This window comes from Platalea leucorodia (assembly GCF_965183815.1).
Source record: "Platalea leucorodia genome assembly, contig: HAP1_HAP1_SCAFFOLD_693, whole genome shotgun sequence".
In the NCBI taxonomy this organism is placed as follows: Eukaryota; Metazoa; Chordata; class Aves; order Pelecaniformes; family Threskiornithidae; genus Platalea; species Platalea leucorodia.
In genome coordinates, this window is record NW_028120955.1 from 1 (window position 1) to 14,564 (window position 14,564).

General features: G+C 71.6%; 1 protein-coding gene across 1 annotated transcript; it reads left to right on the forward strand.

The window, feature by feature from the left end:
* Positions 1-270: 270 nt before the first annotated feature.
* LOC309604083 (lysine-specific demethylase 6B-like) lies at positions 271-14,182 on the forward strand (the record flags this gene model as incomplete). The annotated part of the gene is given in 13 exon segments (XM_082339002.1): positions 271-306; positions 696-717; positions 720-800; positions 2,349-2,554; positions 3,527-3,591; positions 4,941-5,009; positions 5,970-6,118; positions 7,266-7,380; positions 8,181-8,368; positions 9,673-9,814; positions 11,870-11,996; positions 12,786-12,956; positions 14,017-14,182. Coding segments are annotated over 13 exon segments (1,395 nt in total). The 3' UTR covers positions 14,041-14,182.
* Positions 14,183-14,564: the final 382 nt, after the last annotated feature.

A 14,564-nucleotide genomic window follows, 5' to 3' on the forward strand; every position in this document is an offset into this window, starting at 1 on the left:
GGTTCCCCAGGGGATCCTGGTGCTGATTGGCCGGCGGGTGGGGGATTCCCCAGGCCATCCCCGCCCTGATTGGTTGATTGGGTGTCCCTGTGCTGATTGGCTAAGGGACCAGGGCATCCCCATCCTGATTGGCCGGCGGGTGGGGGGATTCCCCAGGCCATCCCCGCCCTGATTGGTTGATTGGGTGTTCCTGTGCTGATTGGCTAAGGGGCCAGGGCATCCCCATCCTGATTGGCCGGTGGGCCAGGGTGTCCCAGTGCTGATTGGCCGATGGGCCAGGCCATCCCCGTCCTGATTGGCCGGCAGGTGGGGGGATTCCCCAGGCCATCCCAGCCCTGATTGGTTGATTGGGTGTCCCCGTGCTGATTGGCTAACGGGCCAGGCCATCCCCATCCTGATTGGCGGGTGGGCCAGGCCATCCCAATGCTGATTGGCCGGCGGGTGGGGGGGGGATCCCCCAGGCCATCCCCGTCCTGATTGGCCCACAGGCGGAACCCCGCTGCTGATTGGCCAGCGGGCAGATGGGGGGGGGGGGGGCAGGTTTTACCCGGCTCCCATTGGCCGCCGCCCTCCGCTCGGCCCCGCCCGCGGCCTGCCGCTTCCCGCTTGGCCGGCGGGCGGGGCCGGCGGGTTGCGATTGGCTGCCGGGGCGGGCGGGGCCGGGCTCTGATTGGCCGCCCGCTGTCCCCGCCCAGCTGGAGAGCAAGCGGGACGCCTTCTCCCCGTCCTGCTCCAGTTCTGCACCGACCCCAAGAACCCCATCACCGTCATCCGGGGGCTGGCCGGCTCCCTGCGCCTCAGTGAGTGCCCCCCCCGGGGCCCCCCCAAACCCGGGGGGAGCCCCCCCACCCGGGGGGAGCCCCCCCAAACCCGGGGGGAGCCCCCCCACCCGGGGGGAGCCCCCCCAAACCCGGGGGGAGCCCCTAATCCCCGTGGGGAAACCCCTGCCCCCGTCCCTGCCCCCGTCCCTGCCCCCCCCATGGGACCCCCATACCCGTGGGGAACCCCCCCAAATCCATGGGACCCCCCCCAGACCCACGGGGGACCCCCCCACCCGGGGGGAGCCCCCCAAACCCGGGGGGAGCCCCTAATCCCCGTGGGGAAACCCCCTGCCCCCGTCCCTGCCCCCGTCCCTGCCCCCCCCATGGGACCCCCATACCCGTGGGGAACCCCCCCAAATCCATGGGACCCCCCCCAGACCCACGGGGGACCCCCCCACTCGTGGGGAGCCCCCCCAAACCCGGGGGAGCCCCTAATCCCCGTGGGGAAACCCCCTGCCCCCGTCCCTGCCCCCGTCCCTGCCCCCCCCATGGGACCCCCTGCACCCGTGGGGAGCCCCCCCCGCTCGTGGGGAGCCCCCCCAAACCCGTGGGATACCCCCAGACCCACGGGGGACCCCCCCACCCGGGGGGAGCCCCCCCAAGCCCAGGGGGAGCCCCCCTGACCCATGGGGAGCCCCCCTGCCCCCATCCCTGCCCCCCCCATGGGACCTCTGCACCCATGGGGAGCCCCCCCAAACCCATGGGACCCCCCACCCACGGGACCCCCCCCACCCACGGGCCCCCCCCACCCACTGCCCCCCCCCCCCACTGCCCTTCCCCCCCAGACCTGGGTCTGTTCAGCACCAAGACGCTGCTGGAGGCCCCATCCCCATCCCCATCCCCATCCCTATGGGACCCCCCCCACCCATGGGACCCCCACCCATGGGACCCCCCCCCCCCCCGCCCCCCCCCAGACCTTGGTCTGTTCAGCACCAAGACGCTGGTGGAGGCCCCATCCCCATCCCCATGGGTGTCTCCATCCCCATGGGACCCCCCCCACCCATGGGACCCCCCCCACCCATGGGACCCCCACCCACGGCCCCCCCCCCCCACTGCCCCTCCCCCCAGACCTGGGTCTGTTCAGCACCAAGACGCTGCTGGAGGCCCCATCCCCATGGGTGCCCCCATCCCCGTCCCCATGGGACCCCCCCCACCCACGGGCCCCCCACCCATGGGACCCCCCCCCCCCCCGCCCCCCCCCAGACCTGGGTCTGTTCAGCACCAAGACGCTGGTGGAGGCCCCATCCCCATGGGTGCCCCCATCCCCATCCCTATGGGACCCCCCCACCCATGGGACCCCCACCCACGGGCCCCCCCCCCCCACTGCCCCTCCCCCCCCAGACCTGGGGCTGTTCAGCACCAAGACGCTGGTGGAGGCCCCATCCCCATCCCCATGGGTGCCCCCATCCCCATGGGTGCCCCCATCCCCATCCCCATCCCCATGGGTGCCCCCATCCCCATCCCTATGGGACCCCCCCCACCCATGGGACCCCCACCCATGGGACCCCCCCCCCCGCCCCCCCCCAGACCTGGGGCTGTTCAGCACCAAGACGCTGGTGGAGGCCAGCGGGGAGCACGCGGTGGAGGTGCGCACCCAGGTGCAGCAGCCCTCGGACCAGAACTGGGACCTGTCGGGCACCCGCCAGGTGTGGCCCTGCGAGAGCAGCCGCTCCCACACCACCATCGCCAAGTACGCCCAGTACCAGGCCTCCTCCTTCCAGGAGTCCCTGCAGGTGGGCGGGGGCGGGGCGGGGGGGGGACACGGGGGGGGGGGATGGGGGACATGGGGGATGGGGGACATGGGGACATGGGGGAGATAGGGGGGATAGGGGACACGGGGGGGATGGGGGATGGGGGGGATAGGGGACACGGGGGGGATGGGGGGGATGGGGGACACAGGGGGGATGGGGGGATGAGGGGAATGGGGACATGGGGGGGATGGGGACACGGGGGGATGGGGGGGATGGGGGGGATAGGGGACACAGGGGGGATGGGGGACATGGGGGACATGGGGGACATGGGGGGGATGGGGACAAGGGGGACATGGGGGGGATGGGGGGGATGGGGGGGATGGGGGACATGGGGACACGGGGGGATGGGGACACGGGGGGGATGGGGGGATGGGGACATGGGGGGGATGGGGGGGATGGGGACACGGGGGGGATGGGGGGATGGGGACACGGGGGGGATGGGGGGGATGGGGGGGATGGGAGGGATGAGGGGAATGGGGACAAGGGGGGGATGGGGACATGGGGACAGCGCGGGGAGGGGGTGGTGTCCTGCCCGGGGTGTCCCCTGGTGTCCCCAGTGTCCTGGGTGTCCCCTCCCGTCCCTGGGGTGTCCCCTCCTGTCCCTGGTGTCCCCGGTGTCCCCTGGTGTCCCTGGGTGTCCCCTGGGTGTCCCCTCCTGTCCCTGGTGTCCCTGGTGTCCCCTGGGTGTCCCCTCTTGTCCCTGGTGTCCCCGGTGTCCCCTGGTGTCCCTGGGTGTCCCCTGGGTGTCCCCTCCTGTCCCTGGTGTCCCTGGTGTCCCCTGGGTGTCCCCTCTTGTCCCTGGTGTCCCCGGTGTCCCCTGGGTGTCCCGGTGTCCCCTCCTGTCCCTGGTGTCCCCGGTGTCCCTGGGGTGTCCCCGGTGTCCCCTGGGTGTCCCCTGGGTGCCCCTGGGTGTCCCCGGTGTCCCCGGGGCGCTGAGGTGACGTCCCCGGGCAGGAGGACAAGGACAGCGAGGACGAGGAGGCGGAGGAGCCCGACAGCACCACGGAGCCGCCCCCCAGGTAGGGCCCCCCCCGCCTGCCCCGGGGCCACCGCGGGGTCCTGTCACCTGTCACCTCCCCCCACCCGCCGCGGCCCCAAGGGGTCCCCAGGGGGTCCCCGTGTCACCGGGGGGGGGGGTCCCGGTGTCCCCAGGGTGTCACTGTGTCCCCAGGGGGTCCCCGTGTCACCGGGGGGGGGGGGTCCCGGTGTCCCCAGGGTGTCACTGTGTCCCCAGGGGGTCCCCGTGTCACCGGGGGGGGGGGTCCCGGTGTCCCCAGGGTGTCACTGTGTCCCCAGGGGGTCCCCGTGTCACCGGGGGGGGGGGTCCCGGTGTCCCCAGGGTGTCACTGTGTCCCCAGGGGGTCCCCGTGTCACCGGGGGGGGGGGTCCCGGTGTCCCCAGGGTGTCACTGTGTCCCCAGGGGGTCCCCGTGTCACCGGGGGGGGGGGTCCCGGTGTCCCCAGGGTGTCACTGTGTCCCCAGGGGGTCCCCGTGTCACTGGGGGGGGGGGTCCCGGTGTCCCCAGGGTGTCACTGTGTCCCCAGGGGGTCCCCGTGTCACCGGGGGGGGGGGGTCCCGGTGTCCCCAGGGTGTCACTGTGTCCCCAGGGGGTCCCCGTGTCACCGGGGGGGGGGTCCCGGTGTCCCCAGGGTGTCACTGTGTCCCCAGGGGGTCCCCGTGTCACCGGGGGGGGGGGGTCCCGGTGTCCCCAGGGTGTCACTGTGTCCCCAGGGGGTCCCCGTGTCACCGGGGGGGGGGGTCCCGGTGTCCCCAGGGTGTCACTGTGTCCCCAGGGGGTCCCTGTGTCACTGGGGGGGTTTCAGTGTCCCCAGGGTGTCACTGTGTCACCAAGGTGTCCCCAGGGTGTCACTGTGTCCCCAGGGGGTCCCTGTGTCACAGGGGGGGTCCTGGTGTCCCCAAGGTGTCCCCAGGGGGTCCCTGTGCCACTGGGGGGGGTCTCAGTGTCCCCAGGGTGTCCCCAGGGTGTCCCCATGTCACCAGGGGGGGTGTCCTGGTGTCCCCAGGGCGTCCCCAGGGTGTCCCCATGTCACTGGGGGGGTATCTGTGTCCCCAGGGGGTCCCCAGGGGGTCCCTGTGCCACTGGGGGGGTCTCAGTGTCCCCAGGGTGTCCCCAGGGTGTCCCCATGTCACCGGGGGGGTCTCTGTGTCCCCAGGGTGTCCCCAAGGTGTCCCTGGGGTGTTCCTGTGTCCCCAGGGGGTCCCTGTGTCCCCGGGGGGTCCCCAGAGCCCCGGGGTGCCCCCGGGGGTGCCCCCGTCTCCGCGCACTGGGGGGGGGGGGGGGGGAGGTGCCCCCCCTTGGGGACGCGCCCGTGTCCCCCGTCCCCCCGTGACCCCGTGTCCCCCCCAGCACCCCCGACCAGAAATCCCACCAGATCATCAAGTTCGGCACCAACATCGACCTCTCGGACGCCAAGAGGTGAGGGGGCACCCGTGGGTGATGGGGGGCACCCGTGGGTGCTGTGCCCTGGGTCATGGACACCCATGGGTGTTATGCTGTGGGTCAGGGCACCCATGGGTGCTGCGCTGGGGGTCCCGTGGGTGATGGGGGGCACCCGTGGGTGCTGTGCCGTGGGTCGGGGCACCCGTGGGTGCTGCGCTGGGGGTCCCGTGGGTGATGGGGGGCACCCGTGGGTGCTGTGCCCTGGGTCGAGGCACCCAGGGGTGTTGTGCTGTGGGTCACGGACACCCATGGGTGCTGTGCCGTGGGTCGGGGCACCCGTGGGTGCTGTGCTGGGGGTCACGGGCACCCATGGGTGCTGTGCCGTGGGTCGGGGCACCCGTGGGTGCTGCGCTGGGGGTCCCGTGGGTGATGGGGGGCACCCATGGGTTCTGCGCTGGGGGTCCCGTGGGTGATGGGGGGCACCCGTGGGTGCTGTGCCCTGGGTCATGGACACCCATGGGTGACGGGGGGAGTCTGAGGGGTCTGTGCTGTGGGTCAGGGGCACCCATGGGTGACGGCGGGGGTCTGGGGGCTGTGCTGTGGGTCACAGGCACCCATGGGTGCCGGGGGCTGTGCTGTGGGTCCCACGGGTGATGGGGAGCACCCATGGGTGCTGTGCCGTGGGTCGGGGCACCCGTGGGTGCTGTGCTGTGGGTCCCACGGGTGATGGGGAGCACCCATGGGTGCTGTGCCGTGGGTCAGGGGCACCCATGGGTGACGCGGGGGGTGTCCAGGGGTGCGTCCCACGGGTACCACGTCCCACGGGTACCTCATCCCACGGGTGCCGGCTCCCACGGCTGCCACACCCCACGGGTGCCCCGCCCCCAATGCCCCACCCCCGATGCCCCGCCCCCCAATGCCCCACCCCCGATGCCCCGCCCCCCGATGCCCCGCCCCCCGATGCCCCGCCCCCTGATGCCCCGCCCCCTCCGGCAGGTGGAAGCCGCAGCTGCAGGAGCTGCTGAAGCTGCCGGCCTTCATGCGGGTGTCCTCCACGGGGAACATGCTGAGCCACGTCGGCCACACCATCCTGGGCATGAACACCGTCCAGCTGTACATGAAGGTGCCGGGGAGCCGCACACCCGGTGAGCGGGGCGGCGCGGGTGACACCGGGCGGGTGACGTCGGGGGGGGACACTGAGGGTGGCACTGGGACACGCCTGTGGCTGGGGGGACACCGCGCCGAGCACACCCGGCACGGTGTCACCACCCTCCGGGCTTGCGTGGGGTGTTGGTACAGCCGGTGGGAGGAGACACGGGTGACACCGGGCGGGTGACGTCGGGGGGGGACACTGAGGGTGGCACCGGGGACACGCCTGTGGCTGAGGGGACACCGCGCCGAGCACACCCATGAGGGCGTCACCACCCTCCAGCCTTACGGAGGGTGTTGGTACAGTCGGTGGGAGGAGACACGGGTGACACCGGGCGGGTGACGTCGGGGGGGGACACTGAGGGTGGCACCGGGAACACGCCTGTGGCTGAGGGGACACCGCGCCGAGCACACCCGGCACGGTGTCACCACCCTCCGGGCTTGCGTGGGGTGTTGGTACAGTCGGTGGGAGGGGACACGGGGACACTATGGGTGACACCGGGGTGTGACATCCATGGGGACATCGGGGGGTGACACTGAGGGTGGCACCGGGGACACGGCTGTGGCTGGGGGGACACCGCGCTGAGCACACCCATGAGGGCGTCACCACCCTCCAGCCTTACAGAGGGTGTTGGTACAGTCGGTGGGAGGAGACACGGGGACACTACGGGTGACACCGGGCGGGTGACATCCATGGGGACACTGAGGGTGGCACTGGGACACGCCTGTGGCTGAGGGGACACCGCGCCGAGCACACCCGGCACGGTGTCACCACCCTCCGGCCTTACTGAGGGTGTTGGTACAGTCGGTGGGAGGGGACACGGGTGACACCGGGCGGGTGACGTCGGGGGGGGACACTGAGGGTGGCACCGGGGACACGCGTGTGGCTGAGGGGACACCGCGCCGAGCACAGCCAGCACGGTGTCACCACCCTCCGGCCTTACTGAGGGTGTTGGTACAGTCGGTGGGAGGGGACACCACGGGTGACGCCGGGAGGGTGACAACGGTGGGGACACCACCCTGAGCACAGCCATCAGGGCGTCACCACCCTCCAGGCTCGCGTGGGGTGGTGGTACCGCCGGTGGGAGGGGGCCGGGGTGGCGGTGACGGTGACGGTGACGGTGACCGCCTGTCCCCCCCCAGGCCACCAGGAGAACAACAACTTCTGCTCCGTCAACATCAACATCGGCCCCGGGGACTGCGAGTGGTTCGCCGTCCATGAGCACTACTGGGAGACCATCTCCGCCTTCTGCGACAAGTGAGGGCGGGGCCCGGGGAGGGGGCGTGGCCCGGGGAGGGGGCGTGGCCTGGAGGCAAAAGGGGGCGGGGTTTGGGGCGAAGGGGGCGGGGCTAGTGGGGGGCAGGGGGGTGGGAACGCTGCTGGGGGAGCGGCCTTCTGCTGCAGGGGGGGTGTGGCCAAGGGGAGGGGCGTGGTCAGGGAGGGGGTGTGGTCATAGAAAGGGGCGTGGTCAATGACAGGGGCGTGGTTAAGGGTGGGGCGGGGCTAAGGGCGGGGCATGGCAGCACTGCTGGGGGAGCGGCTCCGCCTTCTGCTGCTGGAGGGGGCGTGGCCATATGAATGGGCGTGGCCAACGAGAGGGCGTGGTCGTTAAGGGGCGTGGTCAATGGAAGGGGCCTGGCTAGAGGTGGGAGGGGCCAGCAGCCCCGCCTTCTGATGCCAGAGGGGGCGTGGCCAAGAACCATGTGGGCGTGGCCAGAGCAGGCAGGGTGGGGCGTGGTCTGTGACCGGGGGCGTGGCCAAGCGCGGGGGGGGCGTGGCCAGCCCCTCCATAACCACTACCTGCAGCGGCGTGGGGGTGGCCCCGGTGCCTGCGGGGGCGGGGCCAGTGGGCGTGGCTAAAGTGTTACGGGCGTGGTTGGCTAGTGGGCGTGGCTATGGGCGGTGGGTGTGGCTGGGAGCAGTGGGCGTGGCTAGGGCCAGTGGGCGTGGCCAGAGCAGGCAAGGGCAGCGGGGCCAGCAGTGCAAAGGGGGGGATACGGGGTCTGGGCGTGGCCCGGTGGTGGGCGTGGCCTCTCCTGACCCCGCCCCCCCATCAGGCACGGCGTGGACTACCTGACGGGCTCGTGGTGGCCCATCCTGGAGGACCTGTACCGCTCCAACATCCCGGTGTACCGCTTCGTCCAGCGGCCCGGCGACCTGGTGTGGATCAACGCCGGCACCGTGCACTGGGTGCAGGCCACCGGCTGGTGCAACAACATCGCCTGGAACGTCGGGCCCCTCACCGGTGCGCGGGGGGACACGGGGACACGGGGGGACACGGGGGGGGACAGGGACACGGGGGACATGGGGACACGACAGGGACATGGGGACACGGGGACATGGGGGGATGGGGGACATGGGGGGACACGGGGACATGGGGACATGGGGGGCATGGGGGGACATGGGGACACAGGGGGACATGGGGACATGGGGGGACACGGGGACACAGGGGGACATGGGGACACGAGGGGGACATGGGGACACGGGGGACACGGGGGGACATGGAGGGACACGGGGGACATGGGGGGATGGGGACGTGGGGGGACACGGGGGGCATGGGGGGACATGGGGAGACACGGGGACATGGGGGGACACGGGGACATGGGGGGACATGGGGACATGAGGGGGACATGGGGGGACATTGGGACATGGGGGACATGGGGACATGGGGGGACATGGGGGGACAGGGGGACACGGGGGACACAGGGGGACACGGGGACACAGGGGACACGGGGACATGGCGGGACCCGGGGGGACAGGGGACACGGGGACACGAGGGGGACACGGGGACACAGGGGGACACAGGGACACGGGGACATGGGGACACGAGGGGGACATGGGGGGACAGGGCAGGGACAGGGCGGGGACATGGGGGGGACACAGCAGGGACACAGAGGGGACACGGGGGGACACGGGGACATGGCAGGGACATGGCGGGGGGGGACAGGAGGGGACACAGCCCGGACGTGGGGGGAGGACAGGGCAGGGGGACGTGGCACGGACACAGAGGGGGACACAGAGCAGGGGACACGGACACGGGGAGGGGACATGGTGGGGGGACATGGGGAGGGGACACGGGGAGGGGACACGGGGAGGGGACACAGACACGGGGAGGGGACACAGGGAGGGGACATGGGGAGGGGACATGGTGGGGGGACACGGGGAGGGGACACGGACACGGGGAGGGGACATGGTGGGGGGACACGGGGAGGGGACACGGGGAGGGGACATGGGGAGGGGACACGGGGAGGGGACACGGGGAGGGGACACAGACATGGGGAGGGGACACGGGGAGGGGACATGGTGGGGGGACACGGAGAGGGGACACAGGGAGGGGACACGGACACGGGGAGGGGACATGGCGGGGGGACACGGGGAGGGGACACGGACACGGGGAGGGGACACGACACGGCTGCGGCAGGACGCACCGCCGGTGGCACTCTGGTGACCACGACGGGGGGACACCCGCCGAGCCCTGGGGCCACCCAACGGGGCAGGGGTGGCGCGGTGGCCCTGACGTCCCCGCTGTCCCCGTTGTCCCCTCCCCAGCCTACCAGTACCAGCTGGCCCTGGAGCGCTACGAGTGGAACGAGGTGAAGAACGTCAAGTCCATCGTCCCCATGATCCACGTCTCCTGGAACGTCGCCCGCACCGTCAAGATCAGCGACCCCGACCTCTACAAGATGATCAAGTGAGCGCGGGGACGGGGACAGCGGGGACGGGGACAGCGGGGACGGGGACAGGGGGGATGGGGGGACACTGGGGATGGGGACAGCGGGGACGGGGGGACAGGGGGGATGGGGGGACACTGGGGATGGGGACACCGGGGATGGGGACAGCGGGGACGGGGGGACAGTGGGGATGGGGGGACACTGGGGATGGGGACACCGGGGATGGGGACAGTAGGGACGGGGACAGCGGGGATGGGGGGACACTGGGGATGGGGACAGCGGGGACGGGGACACCGGGGATGGGGGGACACTGGGGATGGGGACAGCGGGGACGGGGACAGCGGGGACGGGGACACTGGGGATGGGGACACTGGGGATGGGGACAGCGGGGACGGGGACAGCGGGGACGGGGACACCGGGGATGGGGACAGCGGGGACGGGGACACCGGGGATGGGGGGACACTGGGGATGGGGACAGCGGGGACGGGGACACCGGGGACGGGGACACCGGGGATGGGGGGACACTGGGGATGGGGACAGCAGGGATGGGGACAGCGGGGATGGGGACACTGGGGACGGGGACACTGGGGATGGGGACAGCGGGGACGGGGACAGCGGGGACGGGGACACCGGGGATGGGGACAGCGGGGACGGGGACACCGGGGATGGGGGGACACTGGGGATGGGGACAGCGGGGACGGGGACACCGGGGACGGGGACACCGGGGATGGGGGGACACTGGGGATGGGGACAGCGGGGACGGGGACAGCGGGGACGGGGACACCGGGGACGGGGACACTGGGGACGGGGACAGCGGGGACGGGGGGACAGTGGGGACAGGGACAGCGGGGATGGGGACACGTCAGGGATGGGGACACTGGGGACGGGGACACGTCAGGGACAGGGACACTGGGGATGGGGACAGCGGGGATGGGGACAGCGGGGACAGGGACAGCGGGGATGGGGGGACAGTGGGGATGGGGATGCGTCAGGGATGGGAACGTGTCAGGGACGGGGACAGCGGGGACAGGGACAGCGGGGATGGGGACACATCAGGGACGAGGGGACACCAGGGATGGGGACAGCAGGGACAGAGGGACAGTGGGGACGGGGACAACGGGGATGGGGACACCAGGGATGGGGGGACAGTGACACCGGGGATGGGGACAGCAGGGACGGGGACGCGTCAGGGATGGGGGGGACACTGGGGACGGGGACACCGGGGATGGGGACATCAGGGACGGGGGTACAGCAGGGACAGGGACACAAGGGATGGGGGAACACCAGGGACAGGGGACACCGGAGATGGGGACAGCGGGGATGGGGACCCTGGGGACAGGGCCACGTCAGGATGGGGGCCACAGTGGGGACAGGGCCACAGTGGGGACAGGGATGGGACCATGGTGGGGACAGGGACAGAGTGGGGACGAGGACAAGGCCACAGTGGGGATGGGACCACAGTGGGGACAGGGACGGGGCCACAGTGGGGACAGGGATGGGACCATGGGGGGGACAGGGACAGAGTGGGGACAGGGCCATGGTGGGGACAGGGCCGGGGCCACATCAGGCTTGGGACCACGCTGGGGCCGATGCCACCGTGGGCCGGGGCTGATGCCACCTCAGGAGGGGCCGGTGCCACCTCAGGAGGGGCCGGTGCCACCGTGGGCCGGGGCCGGTGCCACCGCAGGCTGGGGCTGATGCCACCTCAGGAGGGGCCGGTGCCACCTCGGGAGGGGCCGGTGCCACCGCGGGCTGGGGCCGATGCCACCTCAGGAGGGGCCAGTGCCACCTCAGGAGGGGCCAGTGCCACCACAGGCCGGGGCGGGTGCCACCGTGGGCCGGGGCCGATGCCACCTCAGGAGGGGCCGGTGCCACCGTGGGCCGGGGCCGATGCCACCTCGGGAGGGGCTGATGCCACCTCAGGAGGGGCCGGTGCCACCACAGGCCGGTGCTGGTGCCACCACGGGCCAGGGCGGGTGCCACCTCAGGCGGGTGCCACCGCGGGCCGGGGGTGCCGCGGGCCCCTCGGGCGCCCCGGGCGCGGCGGCGGCGGCTGACGGGCGCGGGGGTTGCAGGTACTGCCTGATGCAGTCCATCAAGCACTGCCAGGTCCAGCGCGAGAGCCTGGTCCGCGCCGGCAAGAAGATCGCCTACCAGGGCCGGGTGAAGGACGAGCCCGCCTACTACTGCAACGAGTGCGACGTGAGTGAGGGCGGGGCCGGGCGGGGCCCGGGCGGGGCCGTGGTCATGGCCTTGGTGTGGTCTTGGCCGTGGTCTTGATGGCTTCTTGGCCATGGCCTTGGTGTGGCTTTGGCCATGGCCTTGGTGTGGTCTTGGTCATGTTCTTGGCCATGGCCTTGGTGTGGCCCTGGCCATGGTCTTGGCCATGGTCTTGGCATGGTCTTGGCCATGGCCTTGGTGTGGTCTTGGCATGGACCTGGCCATGGTCTTGGCATGGTCTTGCCCACAGTCTTGGCATGGTCTTGGCCATGGCCTTGGTGTGGCCTTGGTGTGGCCTTGGCATGGTCTTGGCCATGGTCTTGGCGTGGACCTGGCCTTGGCCTTGGTGTGGTCGTGGCCATGGCCTTGGTGTAGCCCTGACCATGGTCTTGGCCACGGTCTTGGCATGGTCTTGGCCATGGCCTTGGTGTGGCCCTGGCCATGGTCTTGGCATGGTCTTGGCATGGCCTTGGCATGGTCTTGATGTGGTCTTGGCATGGTCTTGGCCATGGCCTTGGTGTGGCCTTGGCCATGGTCTTGGCATGGACCTGGCCTTGGCCTTGGTGTGGCCTTGGTGTGGTCTTGGCCATGGCCTTGGTGTAGCCCTGACCATGGTCTTGATGTGGTCTTGGCCGTGGTCTTGGCATGACCTTGGCCATGGTCTTGGCGTGGTCTTGGCACAACAGCAACGCGGCGGCGGCGGCGGGCGGGAACCTCGTGGGCCGCGCGCGGCGGGGCCGCGGTTGTCGCCACGGGTGCCGGGTTCCGCAGGTGGAGGTCTTCAACATCCTCTTCGTGACGAGCGAGACAGGCGGACGCAACACCTACCTGGTGCACTGCGAGGGTTGCGCCCGGCGCCGCAGCGGGGCCCTGCACGGCGTCGTCGTCCTCGAGCAGTACAAGACCGAGGAGCTGATGCAGATCTACGACGGCTTCACCCTGGTGAGGGGACACCCGGGGGTGGGGACACCTGCGAGGGGACACCCGCGAGGGGACACCCAGGGGTGGGGACACCCGCGAGGGGACACCCATGAGAGGGACACCTGCAAGGGGGACACCCGATGTAGGGGTGTCTGGGTGTGGGGACACCCGCGAGGGGACACCCGTGAGGGGGACACCCACGAGGGGACACCCACGAGGGGACACCCGCGAGGGGACACCCGTGAGGGGGACACCCACGAGGGGACACCCACGAGGGGACACCCGCGGGTGGGGTGTCTGGGTGTGGGTACAGCCGTATGGGGACACCCTGGGGTGGGGACACCCGCGAGGGGGACACCCGCGAGGGGACACCCGCGAGGGGACACCTGTGAGGGGGACACCCGATGTAGGGGTGTCTGGGTGTGGGTACAGCCGTATGGGGACACCCGTGAGGGGGACACCCGTGAGAGGGACACCTGCAAGGGGGACACCCGATGTAGGGGTGTCTGGGTGTGGGGACACCCGCGAGGGGACACCCATGATGGGGACAGCCGGAGGTGGGGATACCCGTGGGGACAGGCACGGGGACACCTTGATGTGGGGACAACCGCAGGGACACCCGACATGGGGACACCCTGACGTGGGGACACCCTGACACGGGGACACCCCAACGTGGGGACACCCTGACGTGGGGACACCCTGACACGGGGACACCCACAGGGACACCCAACACAGGGACACCCTGACATGGGGACACCCGCACAGGGACACCCAACACGGGGACACCCTGACACGGGGACACCCCGACATGGGGACACCCTGACGTGGGGACACCCTGACAGGGGGACACCCGCCCAGGGCCACCCACCCCAGAGTCATGGTGACACGGGGACCCCCCCCACCCTGGGGACACCCCAGTGTCACCCGTGTCCCCTCCCCACGGGTCCCCACGACCCCCCCCCCCCCCCAGGTGTCACCCGTGTCCCCAAGGTGTCATGGGGGGGGGGGGGAGGGGGAGGTGACACCCCTGGGTGTCACCTGGGTCCCCCCTGACCCCCCCCCTCCCCCCCCCCCGTTTCAGGTGGCGTCACCCGGCTCCAGATGAGCCCAGCCCGGCCCAGGGGGATCCTGGGCCCCCCCGCCCCTCCCCCCACGAACACTTTTTTTATTTATTCATGGAGAAATCACCCCAAAAAAAACCACCCCTCCCCCCCCCCCGCAGCCGCTGGGGGCGGGGCGCGGACGGACAGACGGACACCGGGGGGGGGGGGGTGGGGGGTGGAACCCCCCCCCCCCGTTTTTTATACAAAAATACCGATTTATAGGAATTTAAAACGCCCCCCCCCCATCACAGCCCCTCCCCCCACGGTGGGGGATGGGGGAGGGGCTCTTGCTGCCCCCCCCCTCCCCTTTTGTGGGGGATGGGGGGGGGTCTTTCTGCCCCCCTCCCCCCCCAATTTGGGGGTCCCTGGGGGGGTCCCTGTGTAAGGGGGGGGGGCAAAACTGGGGGGGAGGGGTAAAACTGGGGGGAGGGGGACCCCTCTGCCCCTCCCCCCCCATTTGGGGGGGGTCTTAGTGCCCCCCCCCGCAACTCAAGGGGGGGAGGGGGGGGTCCTGGCTGCCCCCCCC